At 37.1% G+C, this 17090-nt stretch overlaps 2 protein-coding genes across 2 annotated transcripts; both read left to right on the plus strand.

Annotated features, from left to right (window-relative positions):
- Window positions 1-958: 958 nt before the first annotated feature.
- Window positions 959-1915, plus strand: LOC110260592 (olfactory receptor 8S1-like). The gene has a single exon (XM_021091251.2). The coding sequence runs from the start codon at window positions 980-982 to the stop codon at window positions 1913-1915; it is 936 nt and encodes a 311-aa protein (XP_020946910.2). The 5' UTR covers window positions 959-979.
- Window positions 1916-8860: 6945 nt separating this feature from the next.
- On the plus strand, window positions 8861-9856 carry LOC110260593 (olfactory receptor 8S1-like). The gene has a single exon (XM_021091252.2). The coding sequence runs from the start codon at window positions 8861-8863 to the stop codon at window positions 9854-9856; it is 996 nt and encodes a 331-aa protein (XP_020946911.1).
- The last annotated feature ends 7234 nt before the right edge of the window (window positions 9857-17090 follow it).

Consider the following 17090-nt stretch of genomic DNA (forward strand, 5'->3'; position numbering starts at 1 on the left):
ATTCGTCCTTTTGAGAATAGTTACATATCCTCTCCTTCTGAGTAAAACTGCCTGCAATGGTTGTAAAATGGTTTAACTTTGGAAGGGAACCATTCTAGGATGATTTCAAAATGCCAGTCTTCAGGAGCCTTGGTAAAGCTCTCTACCTGATTTTCTTACACTTCCTTTAGGAAACAAGTGCAGTAGTTGTCACAATAAAAACTTTTAATTCTTTATAGTGCATTAAATATATGATGATTAATTATCTTCCTACAATTGTAACCTAAAGTAATAACAGTGATGAAAATCATCATCATTATAATAAGCAGATTTTATGTAAGCATTTTTCTAAGTACTTGATATATTTTTTATTCTTCCAAAAACCTTATGAGATGGGTACAACTGTTACCTCATTTACAATAAAGAATACTGAGATATAGAACAGTTAAGTCCTCCCTACAAGGCATCACAGCTAATTAGTGGTAGAGCTGAGATTTGAACCTAGGCTAATGCTTACCTGTAGGTGACTACACTCTACCAATCATTCACACTCTAGGATCCAGCTATAAAGACCTACCCTGTTTCCTATCTTTACATCTGATTGCATTGTTCTTTCAATCTACATGTCTCTCTAGAGAAAGCTTACTCTCTTTAAAACTTTTCTCAAATATCTCAATATTAATTCATTACTAGTTTTTCCAAAAATCATCTCTAGAATTCCCATTGCACCAATCATAATGGTTTCTAACTACTGGTCTTCATATATATGAAGATATATATATATATACACACACACACACACAATCAGTGAAGTGTGACCATTAAAATGAGAGAGACTAAGCTTAGTTCCTCATTGTGGCCTAGTATAGAAGATAAACATTTACCTGCAGATCAATGATATAATAAAAGAGAATCAATGCAATATGAAAACTGTCTGGAGGATAAAGGAAACTTCACTGCCATGATTTTTCATATAACTTTTAGGGAACAACCTCTGTCGATGGCTTTGGGGAACCACAGCACCATCACTGAATTCCTTTTCCGAGGGCTGTCTGCTGACCCTCACATCCAGGCTGCGCTCTTTGTACTCTTCCTGGAGATTTACCTCCTGACCGTTACAGGGAACCTGATGATGATGCTGGTGATTGGGGCTGATTCTCACCTCCACACACCCATGTGTTTCTTCCTGAGTCACCTCTCTTTCCTGGACCTTTGTTTATCTTCAGTTACTGTGCCTAAGATGCTGAAGGATCTCCTATTTGAGAAAAAATCTATCTCAGTAAAGGGCTGCCTGGCACAAAGCTTTTTTGTATTTACCATTGCTGGGACTGAGTGCTTTCTGCTCTCAGCGATGGCCTATGACCGTTATGCTGCCATCTGCTACCCGCTGCTCTATGGACAGATGATGAAAAAACAGTTATGTGTGCAGCTTGTGTGGGGCTCATGGGGTTTGGGTTCCTTGAATGCATTTATCAACATCCTTCTAGCTTCCAACCTGGACTTCTGTGGGAACCATATCATTAGCCACTACAGCTGTGAGATGCCCTCTCTCTACCTGCTGTCCTGCTCTGACGTCTCCACCAACCTCCTCGTCCTGTTGTGTTCCAGCCTGCTGCATGGGTTTGGGACCCTCCTCCCAATCTTCTTCTCCTACGCCCGCATTGTCTCCACCATCCTGAGCATCAGCTCCACCTCTGGCAGAAGCAAGACCTTCTCCACCTGCTCCTCCCACCTCATTGCAGTGAGCTTCTTCTTTGGCTCAGGATTTCTCCGCTATCTCACGCCAACCTCAGGAACCCCTCTGGAGTTGATCTTCTCCGTGCAGTATTGTGTGGTCACTCCCATGCTGAATCCTCTCATCTACAGCCTGAAGAACAGGGAGGTGAAGGCAGGTGTGAGAAGAACACTGAGAAAATATTTGCCATGGTCCAGGTGAAAAATCAAAGCAAGAGAAAAATGGAGAATCAGGATAAAATGACACTAGCCAGACATTATGAGAGTTCACACTAAGAAAAACTTATGGCATTCCTGTTGTGGCTCAGGAGAAACGAATCTGACTAGCATCCATGAGGATGCAGGTTCTATCTCTAGCCTTGCTCAGTGGGTTAAGGATGCAGTGTTGCCATGAGCTGTGGTGTAGGTTGAAGACATGTCTTGAATCTGATGTTACTGTGGCTCTGGTGTAGGCCAGCGGCCTCAGTTCCGATTCGACCCCTAGCCTGGGAACGTCCACATGCTGCAGGTGTAGCCCTAAAAAAAACAAAACAAACAAACAAAAAAAACAACAAAAAAAAGGAAAAACTTCCTGGCTCTATACAATGTTAAATGCTACACGGTAAATTAGCAGTGCATAAGAAATGAGCACGAATGTATGAATCATCCAAATAGAGGGAAAACATGGGCTAAATAATTATCTCAAACCAGAAAATGTCATCATGAAAGTATTGGTTATTACCAGTCCTCCTAAAATACTCATTTTGGTCTTCTTATTAGGTAAAATACTGTATATTGAGTCATTACTTTTAATTGGACTTAGGGAAGGCACTGAAAACTCTAACTTTACTACTAAGAAAATATATGCATAATTGGGGAAAGAGTCATAGACTGGGGGATCATAGGAAGGAGAAATATGAACTTCAACTGAGTGGCCCTTGGGTATAAGTAAAAAAGCTAAAGGTTTTGAAGAAAGTGAGTTTGCATTTTGGAACAAGAGGTCAGAATCATACAAACCTTCCTGCAACCCTATTCTTTCTTGCCAACAGGGGCTCAGAGATTAATTCTTGTTCTTGGGGAATCCTACTAATTTTACCAGGCTTTACCTGAGAACACATTTCTGGAGAGAGGAACACTCTGGGAAGCTAGAATAATGAAAACCAGACTCTCTGGTACAGTACAAAACTGCTGGTTGCCCTAAAGTATAGTTTGGGTCAAGGTGGTTATTGGACAAAAAGCACCTGTCTGGGTCTGTGGTTGAAGGGAAGTCATTCTCCATTTGAGTTTTAAAAAATCATTATAGCTTTTTAAAATATGAGAAAACAGTGTGGGTCCTGGGCATAATTTTAAAATTGAACAATTTGATGGCATCTTCCTACCCTCGTATACTTGTTCATTCCATTTCTTGGTGGCCCCTTTTCATCTACTTCCATTCATTGCACTTTGCAACACTGTTCCAGCCTCTTACTAGCTGTCCATTGTACAACAATGTGCTCAAAAAGAAGCTTACTAAATTCCTTTTCTCTAATAATAAATTTTGCCATGATATATTTGTTCAGTAATATCATATTATGGCTTCTAATATCTTAGATTTGTTTTTCCTTGGCATTTGGTTAACTTCAAGTATTATTAAATTATTGATTTTTCCAGGTGCATTTTCTCCTAAATGTCATATAGTACTAAAATTGCTTATCAACAAGCAGATATTGATATATGATATACTGTGTTTTTTAGAAGACTATGTCACCTCTAACTACTTCTTTTTACATTTGGTAATACTTCTTATTTCAGAAGTTTATCAATCACAGTATCTACCATACATTCATTTTCTTACAGTAAGGGATTACTCTGTGACAAGGGTGGGCTTAGAATGTATACATAAAATTATTAAAGGTTCATTTCATTTTCACTATATCTAAAAATGTAATATTGCTTGATTCTGTATGGTTAATAAGGTTCTTCATTTTCTGATTTTAAAAACATAAATTTAAATGATATAAGCCTACAAATAGAGGAATGAGCTTTCATACTATTCTCAGTCATCTGATTCGGACATTGAAAGGAGCTTATGTGGAATTATTTTGTGGCCAAATCAAACATCACTCTTTTCCCCATGATGAAGACATCATAGACTTCTTCCTTCTCTCCCCTCCAGATTTCTTAGACATCTTGGGAAACAGGTGTGGTGTGGTTAGCTAGCAGTAGAAGACCTATTTTGATACCTATTAGTAAGTCCAGGGAAAAAGCATCCAGGCACAACTCTTGGAAAACTTTTTATAATATAGAATACTTATACTCTTTTTCTTTGTGAGCCCCAGTTTCAATTCCACATAAGAGAAAATTCCAAATCAGCTTCTCATATAATATTCTGCACTTTATGCCTAGTAAAAATCATATAATTTTACACAAGTGTGTATCCAGCTTTATCTACTTAACTTTAAAAGAATTTTTCCATATTAATTAAAAACATGGTAAACATAAATTTAAGCTATTTTAAAACTCTGTTAAGCATCTTCTCCAAATTTTACTGAGCCATTTCCCTGGGAACATCATTAGGCGTATCACCGCTACACTTTTAGAACTTACTTCACTTTGTTTAGAACACAGTTTGAGTTAGACTTTTACCCTTACAAATAACATTTTATTGACTTCTTTGTACTATATTTAGAATCACTCTTGAACTGGAATTACTGGGTTAATTGGTAAGAAAATTGATGAGTCGCTTGTCACATGTTGACAGAATGTTTCCAAAAGGGTTGACCAGTTTACTCTGATGCCAGCAAAGATGAAAGTTCTTGTTCCTCCCCTGCATTAGATATTACTGTCTTCATAAAAAATATTGTACTAGTTTTAAAAGCCAAAAATGATATGAATTTTTATAAATTTATATTTCTTTGGTCATTAGTGATAATAAAAATTTTTCTGTGTGCTTACTAATTATATTTATTCTTCTGGAAATATTTTCTTCTTTACTTTACCTATCTCATATAGTAGTCAATTTCTCCAGCTCCTTAACAAACTCATCTCATTACAATTGGTCTGATCATGGTTTTTCTTACCCTCCTTGTCATTGAACTCCCCCAAGTAACACCTCTTCTCAATTGCTGCCAAAAATCAAACAGAAGAAAAATTTTAGAAACTCAATAAGCATTGTAACTCTCAGTGAACAACAGAATGTACCTTCCATGAATAATGTAATATTTCTATTGCTTTAGACTTCAATTAGGGCATAAGCTACAACTCAAGAAGCCAGAATTCCTTAGAGTGAAAGAAGATCTGGGTCATAGGGTGACCAGTTGTTACATCTGCATGAGTGCTGGTCCTAGTCAGCATTCTGTTATCACCTGGATGACAGTGATTGAGAGAAAGAAACTAAAGACTCAGGCATATACCCTAAAAAAGAAAAAGGAAAGGCAACCCTACAGACCCCAAGGCTTAGCAAACCTCCCCACTATGCATGTGCTACTTCTTTGGATCTCAGTGTCCCCAGACTGTTGACCACACTTCCTGACCAGGGTGAGGGTCTCATTTTCTTCCCAGATGCTTAGAGACTAATTGACCTTATGTGCATGGATTTATTTCTGGGCTTTCTATGCTGTTCCACTGATCGCTAGTTCTATTTTTGTGCCAACAACACATTGTTTGGATGACTATAGCTTTGTAATTTAGTCTGAAGTCAGGGAGCCTGATTCTTCCAGCTCTGGTTTTCTCAAAATTGCTTTAGCTATTTGGGGTCTTTTGTGCTTCTATACAAATTATATTTTTTTATTCTAGTTCTGTGAAAAATGCCATTGGTAATTCAATGGGGATTGCACTCAATATGTAGTTTACATTGGGCAGTATAGAATAATCATTTTGAGAATAATTATTCTTCCAATCCAAGAACATGGTATATCTTTCCATCTGTCTGTGTCATCTATGATTTCCTAGTTCTTTTTAAATTTCATATACATCTCCTTGTGATATATACATACAATATTTATCTTTTCTCAAGTTATAGTTTGCTTTTCATCCTCCTACTGCTGTGTCAAGAATAGTTCATGATTTTAATTTTTGTCCATCCCAAATTATTATTATTCTGCAATTTTAGGCAATAACCTCCAAAAATATGGATAATAAATATTATTCACATGGTTTAAAATTCAAAAAGTCACTTTAAAATTTCAGTATACATTCTTCACATAATAGCACTCATGCATATATGCATAATGATGGATGTGTATATTTATCTTTCATATATTAGAAAAATACATTTTCGTGTAACCCTTAAATATACACATTCATCCTTGAATAATCTTAGTGACATATAAGAATAAAGGTTATAAAGACAAAATAAAATCTTTAAAAATCCACATAGATTAACAAAAAATTTTTAAGTATATTTGATTATCTCAAACATCAAACAATTCTATTTATTTTGCTTACTAGATTAATTGGCAAGTGACAGTAAGTCTGAAACATCTAGTTTGAATGAAAACCTTATAACTCACTGTAATAAAGAACTAGAAATTTTGATTTGTATGAGTTTATTCCTACTTAAGTCTATAAGAAACTTATTAACAAGTATTTCCCTAAATTCTTCCAAATATGGGAGCACACATTATAACACAGCCCTGTTTATGAACCCAACTGGATCTATCAGAGTAAATAAAATTAGGACAGTCTAAGCAAAAGATTGTGCTTATTAACTTTTTTTGGTCTTTTTACTTAATCAACAGATCACTTTTACATGAAAAATTTAACAGGAGGTTATTTGGCCTAAAAAGCCCTGGGGAAAAGATGTAATCCTTGGAGTGTGAGTTGTAAACTATTCCTTCCCTGCTTGGGGAACCAGGCAGATACCCCTTTGTCCATTCTTTCTAACTCCCACTAGACTCAGAAGTTTAGAATTAATATTTATAGGTAATTGTATCACCTAGATATTCCAAAGGCCACACCTAAGATGTCCCCATTGGTTCTTATAAAGTTCAATTTTGAAAATGGTGTTTTGAAAACTAAATCCAACTTCCAACAGTGACTATACAGTACAAACACTGATGCCATCACCATCCCCCAGGCTGCCAAGAGCAAGGAATCAAACCAATCAGCTGCCTAAAAAGAGCTGCTCTGCAGACTGGTTCAACCCAAACAATACTATGTGAGGCAGAGATGTGATATTGGAAACAAGGAAAACTCAGGTGTATTTGAGACTCTTTAGAAAAAAGTGAAACTGCCCTCTGACTATATAAGTTAATTAGTGTAGAAGTCAATGAAACATTTCATCATGAATAGGATCTTATAAATTCTCCCATGATACAAGACTTAGAAGTCAATTTTTGTAGATGAATCTGAAAGTCCTATAGCCAAATTGGAGAGCAGACTGCCTCACTGCACAGGATGTAGAGGTAATCTGTTTTTTTTCTGGGTGGGTGGGGGATGGGGGCAGAGGGTTTTTGAGGTGGGTGTATGGCTTAGGAGTTAATGAGTAAGAATCAGAACTTCTTCCCCTTGGCTGAGCTTTAAACTTGCTAGGAATGGACCGGACCAGGAAACTGATCAAGTCCTAGGGAAAACCGAAGGTCAGACTTCGGCGTGTATGGACAAAGCTGGAAATCACTCGTAAATAGCCAGCATGCAAGCAGATGGAGCCCTGCCGGCATCCAGACCTGAAGACTTATGAGAAACAGAGTTGAAAGATATGAATACAATCCGGCCATGAGCGGGAGATTTGGGATATGGAGACAGAGAACAATGTTTCAGGATGAAAGTAAAAAAATTCATCTAAATATGTGTACAAAAGAGAACTAGAAGGACTGGATGTTCTCTTCCTGTGTGTTAAACAGGCCTCTGAATGAGAGCAGAAAAGGTTAATGGGTGGAGCCTTCCTCCTGAGGGGCAGAGAGCAGCAGTGTGTGTTCCCAATAGAAGGTAAGAGCTCGAGTGAAATTCTCACTGTCCCACAGGATGAACAGCAAAACCTGTTGTCTATCCTGACTTGGATTGAGGTCCAGAGTGTGTAGTGCTGGGCAGGGTGCTCTATCCTGGCTGCTGCTGCTGGTGCAGGTATCCCTTAGCAGGAACCCCTCTCAAGCATTCCTTATGCTGACTTTACTAGAGATTCCAACCTGGGAACACATCCATCCTCGCAATGCTCTTCCAGGTGGGCACAGGGGTCTATGCTGAGTCCCAACCACTTTCTTACAGTCTGTCATCTCTGCAGTCTGTACCTGTTAATGGCCATTATACATGCTGTGGGTGAAAGTGCCCACAGTAATTGCAAATTGCACCACTCAAAAATAATTCTAAAATTTATTTTACCACTGTGGCCATGAGCAGAGATGTGTAGTTAGTGGCAGGGCCTTCACCACGATCACTTACACTTCTCTTGATAACAGCATACAAAGTAAGTACAACAGCAGTGTTCGGAGCAACAGGTTTGGCCTTTAATAGTGCTTCATTTGATGTGTGAATTTAGGTACTTTTGCCTAGACTTACAATCTATATTATTATTATTATTATTGATAATAATTAGGAGTAGATACTTTTTAAGAAATTTATATATAATCTCATATTTAGTCCTAGAACTCCTCTTGGTACAGTTTTTTTCTCTGCATTTTTAACATAAGAAAATAAAGGCAAAGAATTTCATATATCTTGTACAATGTCATATAGCTAATTATTCATAAAGCCTAATTTTGAACTTAATCTGATGCAGGAGGATCCCACATTTTTAGCCACTGTCTCTGATGTCCACTTATTCCCTAGGCCTCAGCATCAAACATGACTTAATTTTCCTCATTCCTAAACATCTGAACACAAACTAAAAGTTCATGTAAACAATCCGTCAGAAAAATTTTCCAAGAGCAATCTTGTGCTTTCTTTACAATGCTGTCAAAATCACTCAGTGTGGTGTAGTGTTGGCCCTCACTAAATCTCAATTTGAGCTCCTACTGCATTAATTACAGTTGTGTATTTGGTCTTTACAGCCATCTTTACAGTGGATGTTGCAGATGATCATCTTTTTGTTTGAAGTGGCTGCCGCAAACCCAGGTCATGACAGAAAACAAAAATGTTTACTGAATAATAGTGACATGTAAAGAGAACTAATGCAATGAAAAAAATTCTTTGAAGGAAATAGACCTATAACTCCCATGCCTTTTTGTACTATTTCTAGGGGAAGCCCTTATAAATGGACTTGAGAAACGACAGCACTGTCACAGAGTTCATCCTCCTTGGACTGTCTGCCAACCCTCACATTCGGGCTCTGCTCTTTGTGCTGTTCCTGGGGATATACCTTCAGACCATCATGGGAAACCTGATGCTGTTGATGGTGATCAGGGCTGATTCTCACCTCTACACACCCATGTACTTTTTCCTGAGTCACCTTTCTTTCGTTGATATGTGCTTCTCTTCAGTCACTGTGCCCAAGATGCTGGAGAATCTCCTGTCTCAAAGGAAAACTATATCACTGGAGGGTTGCCTGGCTCAGGTCTTCTTTGTGTTTGTTGCTGCAGGCACTGAAGCCTGCCTGCTCTCAGTCATGGCCTATGACCGCTATGCTGCCATCTGCCACCCTCTGCTCTATGGACAGATTATGAGTAAACAGCTTTGTATGCAGCTTGTGTGGGGCTCATGGGGCCTGGGCTTTCTGGATGCATTTATCAATATCTTCCTAGCTATGAACATCATCTTCTGTGAGGCTAAAATCATCCCTCACTACAGCTGTGAGATGCCCTCTCTCCTTGCTCTATCCTGCTCTGATATCTCCAGGAACCTCATTGCCTTGCTCTGTTCCACTCTTCTGCATGGGCTGGGGACCTTCCTTTTGGTCTTCTTATCCTATGCTTGCATTATTGGCACCATCCTGAGCATCAGCTCCACCTCAGGCAGAAGCAAGGCCTTTTCCACCTGCTCTTCCCACCTCACTGCAGTAACACTTTACTTTGGCTCAGGTTTGCTCCGCCATCTCATGCCAAATTCAGGTTCCCCTGTGGAGTTGATCTTCTCTGTGCAGTATACTGTGGTCACTCCCATGCTGAATCCCCTCATTTACAGCCTGAAAAACAAGGAGGTGAAGGCAGCTCTGAAAAGAACTTTGGAAAAGTATTTGCAACATATCAGGTGCATAAATGAAAATGAAAGATGGTGGCGAGTTAGAATAAATCTGCATATTAAAGGACATTAGGTGAGTTTCCAGGAGTAAGGAGTATTTACAATGTCAGACCGAAATACATGAGATTGAAGTAAGATAGAATTACACGAGAGAATGGCATAAAGTTATTACAGGAAGGATAGTTCACTTTATTTTCCTTTATAGGAAAAGAAAACTATCAAATAATCACCTTAATCTAGAGGGTATTGTTACAAAAAGTTGATTCATTTTCCTCATTCTGAAACATTTGCCTTAGTAAAAGCATTAGTTTCATGAATCTGTTATTATTTTTATTGACTCTGGGGAATATGCTAAAAGCCAATCACTTGATAACAATGTAGGGTCCTGGATCTGTAATAGGGAAAGGTCATGCATAAGGGTAGAGAGCAGAAAGATAAAAGAAGTCTAATTGGTTGGCCATAGAAAAAAGTTCTGCTGAGAGACAATGAAAATATTGAGGCAGATGAAATTTTCAAGAGCTCATCTGTATGTGCAGCGTGGTGGCCAGATCTCCAGTGTAAGTGGCTACAGGAAGACTCTGTGGCTCTAAAAACTGAATTTCTCACATAATCTTCATTCAAATTTGTATTTTCTCCAATTAGCTGACCTCATCAGCATTCTTTTCCTTGTAGAGTGCAGGCTATGTGCCTTAGACAGATAATCAGGTTTGACCACATCACATGTGAATCCTAAAACCATCTTTGTCTCTCATCTCTCAAATGTCTAACAACTGGTCACTGTATAGGGGCTGGTGGTTTGCTGGTTTTCAAACAATGCATCACTCTCACATGACTCATTATTACCTATAAGATATAAATGGTAATGAATTCGGCAAGTTACCTGTAAAGTGAAATTCAAAGCATCATATATGTAACAAAATTTTCCATGTAAATTACCTATTTCCAGAGGGAGTTGTAAAAGAGTAAGACATAGTATGAAGAGAAGAAAAAAAGAAAATGATGGACAGGGACAAAAAGATGAGTAAAGGGCAATGGTTCAATTAAGGTTAAAAGTGTGAGGGGGAAGATAAACAGAAAGTACAAAAGGGGATGTTAGAAATTAATCCAAATAATGGTAATCATAATAGATATAAATGGCTTAATTCTACAGTTAAAAGACAAAAATCATTATGCTATAGAAAAATATACATGTATTTTTATGGGAGATAATTTAAAACATAAGGTTGAAGAAAATTTGAAAAAGGATAGAAAAAGGTATCAGATACAACTATAAACAAAATTATTTTAATATAAAAACAGATATGGCAAGAAAAATTTTATGAGAAATAAAGCTCATCTACTATAATGATCAAAGTTCAGGTCATTGTGATTTTAAAGGGTGTCAAAAATTTTAATCTATAGGGAGAAGAAAATTCAAATTGTAGCCTAAGGAAATTCCACTGTTAACTAGGAGAGAGGAACAGAGAAATTAAGTTCTATTTATAGGAAAGAGGCAAGGATATGTGCTAGACCACCAAAGGAAAGACATACCTTATCAACAGAGGACCACCTTCTTAAACCATATACAAAAATAAATTCAAAATGGATAAAAGACTTAAATGCAAGATGTGAAACTATAAAACTCCTAGGAAAAAAGCATATGCAATAACCTCTTTGACATTGGTTTTAGAAATATCCTTTTGGATATGTCTCCTATGCAAGGGAAATAAAAGCAAAATTAAATTAATAGGACTACAGAAAACTAAAAAAACTTTTGCACCATAAAGGAAACCACAAACAAAATTAAAGGAAACCTACTGAATTGGATAGTATATTTGCAATCGATATATCCTATAAAGTGTTATTATCCAAAATACATAAAGAACACATACAAGTCAATATAAAACAAACTAACAAACCAATTTAAAAATGGGCAGAGGACTTGAAAAGACATTTTTCCAAGGAAGACACATAAAGGTGCTCAACATCACTAACCATCAGGGAAATGCAAATCAAAACCACAGTGACATAATACTTCACGCCTGTCAGAATGGCTACTTTCATAAAGACAAGAAACAACAAATCTTAGAGAGAATGTAGAGAAAAGGGAATCCTCGTGCACTGTTGGTGGGATAAATTGGTACTGCCATTAGGGAAAATTGTACAGAAGTTTTTCAAAAATTAAAAGTAGAACTACCATACAATCTAGCAATTCCACTTCTGTGGATCTATATTTTTTTAAAAAATGAAAACACTAATTCAAAAAGAACACTATCCCTATGTTCACTGCACCACAATTTACAGTACACAAAATGTGAAAGCAACTTAAATATCCATCAGTAGACGAGTGGATAAAGAAGATGTGGTGTATGTACAAAAGGGAATATTATCCAGTCATAAAAAAAGAATGAAAGACTTGCTACTCGTGGTAACATGGAAGGACCTAGAAGATATTACACTACGTGAAATAAGTCAAACAAAGAAAAACAAACATTGTATGATTTTGCTTATACATAGATTCTAACAACAAAACAAAGGGAAAAAAACCAGATTCATACAAACAGAATCAACTGGTGTTTTCCAGAGGGGAGAGAACTAGGGGACAGATGAAACAGGTGAAGGAATTAAAATGTACAAACTTCTATGGAGTTCCCATTGTAGCTCAGCAGTGTCAGTGTCCATGAGGATGTGGGTTCAATCCCAGGCCTCACTCAATAGGTTAAGGATCCAGCACTGTCACGGTTGTAGCTTGTGTCACAGCTGTGGCTCAGATCCTGCACTGCTGTGGCTTTGGCATAGGCTGATAGTTGTAGTTCTGATTTGAATCCTAGGCTGAGAAATTCCATATGCTGCAGGGGCAGCCATTTAAAAAAAAAAGACGTACAAACTTATAGCTAGAAGATACATAAGTCACAGTGATGTAAAGTAAACATAGGGTATATAGTAAATAATACTGTAAAAACTTTGTATAGTTATGGTGAGTAACTGGTCTTACTGTGTTATCACTTCATAATGTAAAAAAATACCAAATCATTATGTTGTATTCCTGTAACTAATATAATGTTGTATGTTAATTACAACTCTACAAACATAACAATATTTCTACAACTAGAAAAAAGAATTTCAGAAGACTTCCTGTCAAAAACCTTGCAAGTAAGGAGAATATGGAATAAAAATATTTTAATGTTGAAGGAAAATATCAACTGAGAATTCTCTACCCAGTAAAAATAACTTTCCAGTGTAAAAAGCAAGCAAACTATGAGTTCACTGCCTACTCCATAAAAATTATTAGGGAAGTCTTTCAAAGATAAGAAACATGAAGAAGAAACATTTCTATCTACACAAAGAAATAGAGTGTAAAAATGCGATACAGAAGGAAAATATAATCTTTTTAAATGTTAACGTCTCTAAAATTCCCGAGTGTTTAAAGGAGTATTAGTAACAATGAATTTTGCATTTAAAGTAGATGCAAAGGTGAAATGTATGAAAAAAATGGCAAAAGCATAGAAAGAAAGAATGAGGAATAAGCTGTGACTAGGTCCTTATACTACATATGAAGAGCCAAAATATTACTGAAGGTAGATTCAAATTGTCTTAAAATGTATGTAGTTAAGGAGTTCCCATCGTGGCATAGTGGTTAACGAACCCGACTAGAAACCATGAGGTTGCAGTTTTGATCCCTGGCCTTGCTCAGTGGGTTAAAGATCTGGCATTGCCGTGAGCTGTGGTGTAGGTCACAGACACGGCTCGGATCCCGAGTTGCTGTGGCTCTGGTGTAGGCTTGCAGCTACAGCTCTAATTAGACCCCTAGCCCAGGAATCTCCATATGCTGCGGGAGCAGCCCTAGAAAAGACAAAAAAACAAAACAACAACAGCAAAATGTATGTAGTTAAACCATAGGGAAAGCACAAAAAAGTTTTTTAAGGAATGATAAAAAGCTAATAAAGGATGTAAGATATATTCTTTTTTTATGTTTACTTTTTTAGAAAAAGTTTTTATTTATGGTTCCCTCACCTAGCTTATTTTATTTTTTTATATTTATTTTATTTTCCCACTGTACAGCAAGGGGATCAAGTTATCCTTACATGTATACATTACATTTTTTTCCCCACCCTTTGTTCTGTTGCAGCATGAGTATCTAGACAAAGTTCTCAATGCTACTCAGCAGGATCTCCTTGTAAATCTATTCTAAGTTGTATCTGATAAGCCCAAGCTCCTGATCCCTCCCCCTCCCATCAGGCAGCCACAAGTCTTTTCTCCAAGTCCATGATTTTCTTTTCTGAGGAGATGTTCATGTGCTGGATATTAGATTCCAGTTATAAGTGATATCATATGGTATCTGTCTTTGTCTTTCTGGCTCATTTCACTCAGTATGAGATTCTCTAGTTCCATCCATGTTGCTGCAAATGGCATTATGTCATTCTTTTTGATGGCTGAGTAGTATTCCATTGTGTATATATACCACATCTTCCGAATCCACTTTTTTTATGTTTATATTTTTTTCTTAATTGTAATCAATTATTTCCCAAATACATTTTTTTTCTACTGTAAAGCATGGTCACCCAGTTAGACATACATGTATACATTCTTTTTTCTCACATCATCATGCTCCATCATAAGTGACTAGACATAGTTCCCAGTATATATTCTTAAAAATAACCAAACAAAAATAACATGGAAAAAGATGGAAAAAGAGAATAGAAAACAGAAATGAAAGTGATATGTTTTAATCCAAGGATATTAAAATTATGTAACATGTAAATGTACAGATTTTTAGATCAATTTTTTGACTTTCATCCTGACATACTCTTCCCCATGTCCATATCCCAAATCTCTACTTTATAACCAGATTGTGTTTGTGCCTCTCAACTCTATTTCTCATAAGTCCTTAAGTCTGGATGACAGCAGTTCTCCCTTTGCTTGAATGCGAGCTATTTACCAGTGATTTCCAGCTTTGTTCTCACACCTTGAAGTCTGACCTTGGGTTTATCACAGGCCTTGCTCAGTATCCTGGTCCTGTCCATTGCCAGGAAGTCCAAAGCTCAGCCAAGGGGAGGTTCTGATTCTTACTCATTAATTCCTTAGCAATAAACCTGCTTCAAAATCCTTCCCACAATCCTAAAACAGATTACCTATACATCAGGTCCAACAAAGCAATATGCTCTCCAGTTTGGCTGTAGGATATCTACTTAGATTCATCTACTAAGAAGGAAAATGACCTGCAGCAAATGGCTTCCAAATCTTGTAACATGGGAGAATTTATAAAATCCTATTCATGATGAAATGTTTACTGATTTCTACACTAATTATATAGCTAGAGGGAGTTTCACTTTTTTCTAAAGAGTCTCACACACACCTGAATTTTCCTTGTTTCTAATATCACATCTCTGCCTCACATAGTATTGTTTGGATTGAACCAGTTCCCAGAGCAGCCCTTTTTAGGCAGCCGGTTGGTTTGATTCCTTGCTTTTGGCAGCCTGGCGATGGTGACAACAACAGCATTTATATTAAGTATAGCCACAGTTGGAAGTTGGACTTAGTTCGGGGTGGGGGGGTGTGTGTGTGTTGAGTTTGTATGAGTTGATTGTATATTTTGGAGAAGATTAGGCTCTTGTTGGTTGCATCATTTGCAAATATTTGCTCCCATTCTGTAGGTTGTCTTTTTGCTTTTTTTAATGATTTCCTTTGCTGGGCAAAAGATTTTAAGTTTGACTAGATCCCATTGGTTTATTTTTGCTTTTATTTCTATTGCTTTGGGAGAGTGACACAGGAAAACATTTGTATGGTTGATGTCATAGAATGTTTGCCTATGTTCTCTTCTCGGAATTTTACGGTATCTTCTGAATGCATTTTATTTCAAGCTGTTCTAATTAAAACTTAGTCAATATACAACTGGAAGAAGGAGAAGCACTGCAAGATGAAGGCATGGCTCATAAATAATACAAACTGTCTTGTGAAAATATCGTTATGTATTAGTTTGCAGTAACAACAACAACAACAAAAAAACAGATTTTTGAAGTCTGTGATTAAAATTTTAATACCAACTCTTCCACTCAATACCTGTGTGAACGAGGACTAGATATTTCATATTTCTCTGCTTCCATTTCCTCACCTGTCAAGGGTATAATGAGATACTCTACCATACAGAGTTGCTGTGCAGAATTAGTTAACATGTCAAATGTATGAAGAACAGTATCTGCCATATGGTTAGTAATTATAAATATCAGCCTTTTTTTTTCATTTCCCTGGTCTCATTATCTTCTAAAATTTGAAAACATACCAGTATTTTTAAGCATTAATTCACATTTAAATCTTCTTGAATCTGACTAGAACTCCCACTCCTTCTTATTAACAACCTTCAGATCCAAATGCAAGATCTAATGAGTATGTTTCAGTTCTGTTCTCTCAGAATGAAACTGCTGCATTTGTCACTGTTGATTGCTCAGTCCTAACACCTTTCTATTTTGTTGGCTTTCATGGTCTGCATTCAAATATCTCCCTGAAAACTTTCTGATCATTGACATGAATATCCATCTGAGAGCTGTTTATGAATTCAAATAATGTGGGCAAAGAAAAATAGCCTGAAGGTCAGTTACAGATCAATGCACAGCTTCCCTTGGTTTTCCCAAATGCGATACACTGAGAGTTAGGGCAAGAAAGATGTTGCCACCCACTTGCTTCCTTTCAAACCTCACTAGACAACCGAGAGTTTTCAGCAAAGTCAAAGCTTCCAAAGGCCCACGTTAAATAAAATCCCCCGAGGCTTTTAGAAATTTCATTTTGTTTTGCTAGTAAGTCTAAAGTTGGGTTTCAAGCTGTGACTCCAGGGAATAAAAGACATTGACTACCTGGCCTCCTGGGCTGGTGAATTGCTGACTGCCTAATCTATACCTGCCTTTCTAAAGGGATATATCTGGGAATCACTCACTTCACACATGGATTCTCCTAGCACAGAATTTAGAATCACAGAGGAAACTACATAAAGTGATGCCCAAGTGGTTGGGCTTAAGAACATCAAGAGAAACTCCTTATAACTTTTGATGCGGGTTTGAGAGTCCTAGTGGCTAATGGAAAAGAGAAGCAAGACCAAGCTGGAGCTCATGGGATGCATGTCCTAAAGCTTCTAGGGTAATCATTTGTGAAGTTCTTATTGTGAGTTAGCAATAAAAATAAATCATCTGAAGTTACTGTAATTGCATTAGAAAAATATTTGTCTCCATGAATTCAGAGACCTCTCAGTCTCAGGAAAGAGCGGCACAGCAAGAAGTCTTCTGAGCCATAAAACGTCCAGTGCTCGGTAATGCTCTCCATGATTCTCTCAATTTTCC

Source organism: Sus scrofa, chromosome 5 (assembly GCF_054392235.1).
Source record: "Sus scrofa isolate SSC_HxYL_T2T_F1_AM1 chromosome 5, Sscrofa_HxYL_maternal_Yorkshire_Landrace_v2.0, whole genome shotgun sequence".
NCBI classification, from domain to species: domain Eukaryota; kingdom Metazoa; phylum Chordata; class Mammalia; order Artiodactyla; family Suidae; genus Sus; species Sus scrofa.

Coding starts and splice junctions, on each gene's coding strand:
- LOC110260592 (XM_021091251.2), top strand. CDS start 980: ATGGCTTTGGGGAACCACAGCACCATCACTGAATTCCTTTTCCGAGGG.
- LOC110260593 (XM_021091252.2), top strand. CDS start 8,861: ATGGACTTGAGAAACGACAGCACTGTCACAGAGTTCATCCTCCTTGGA.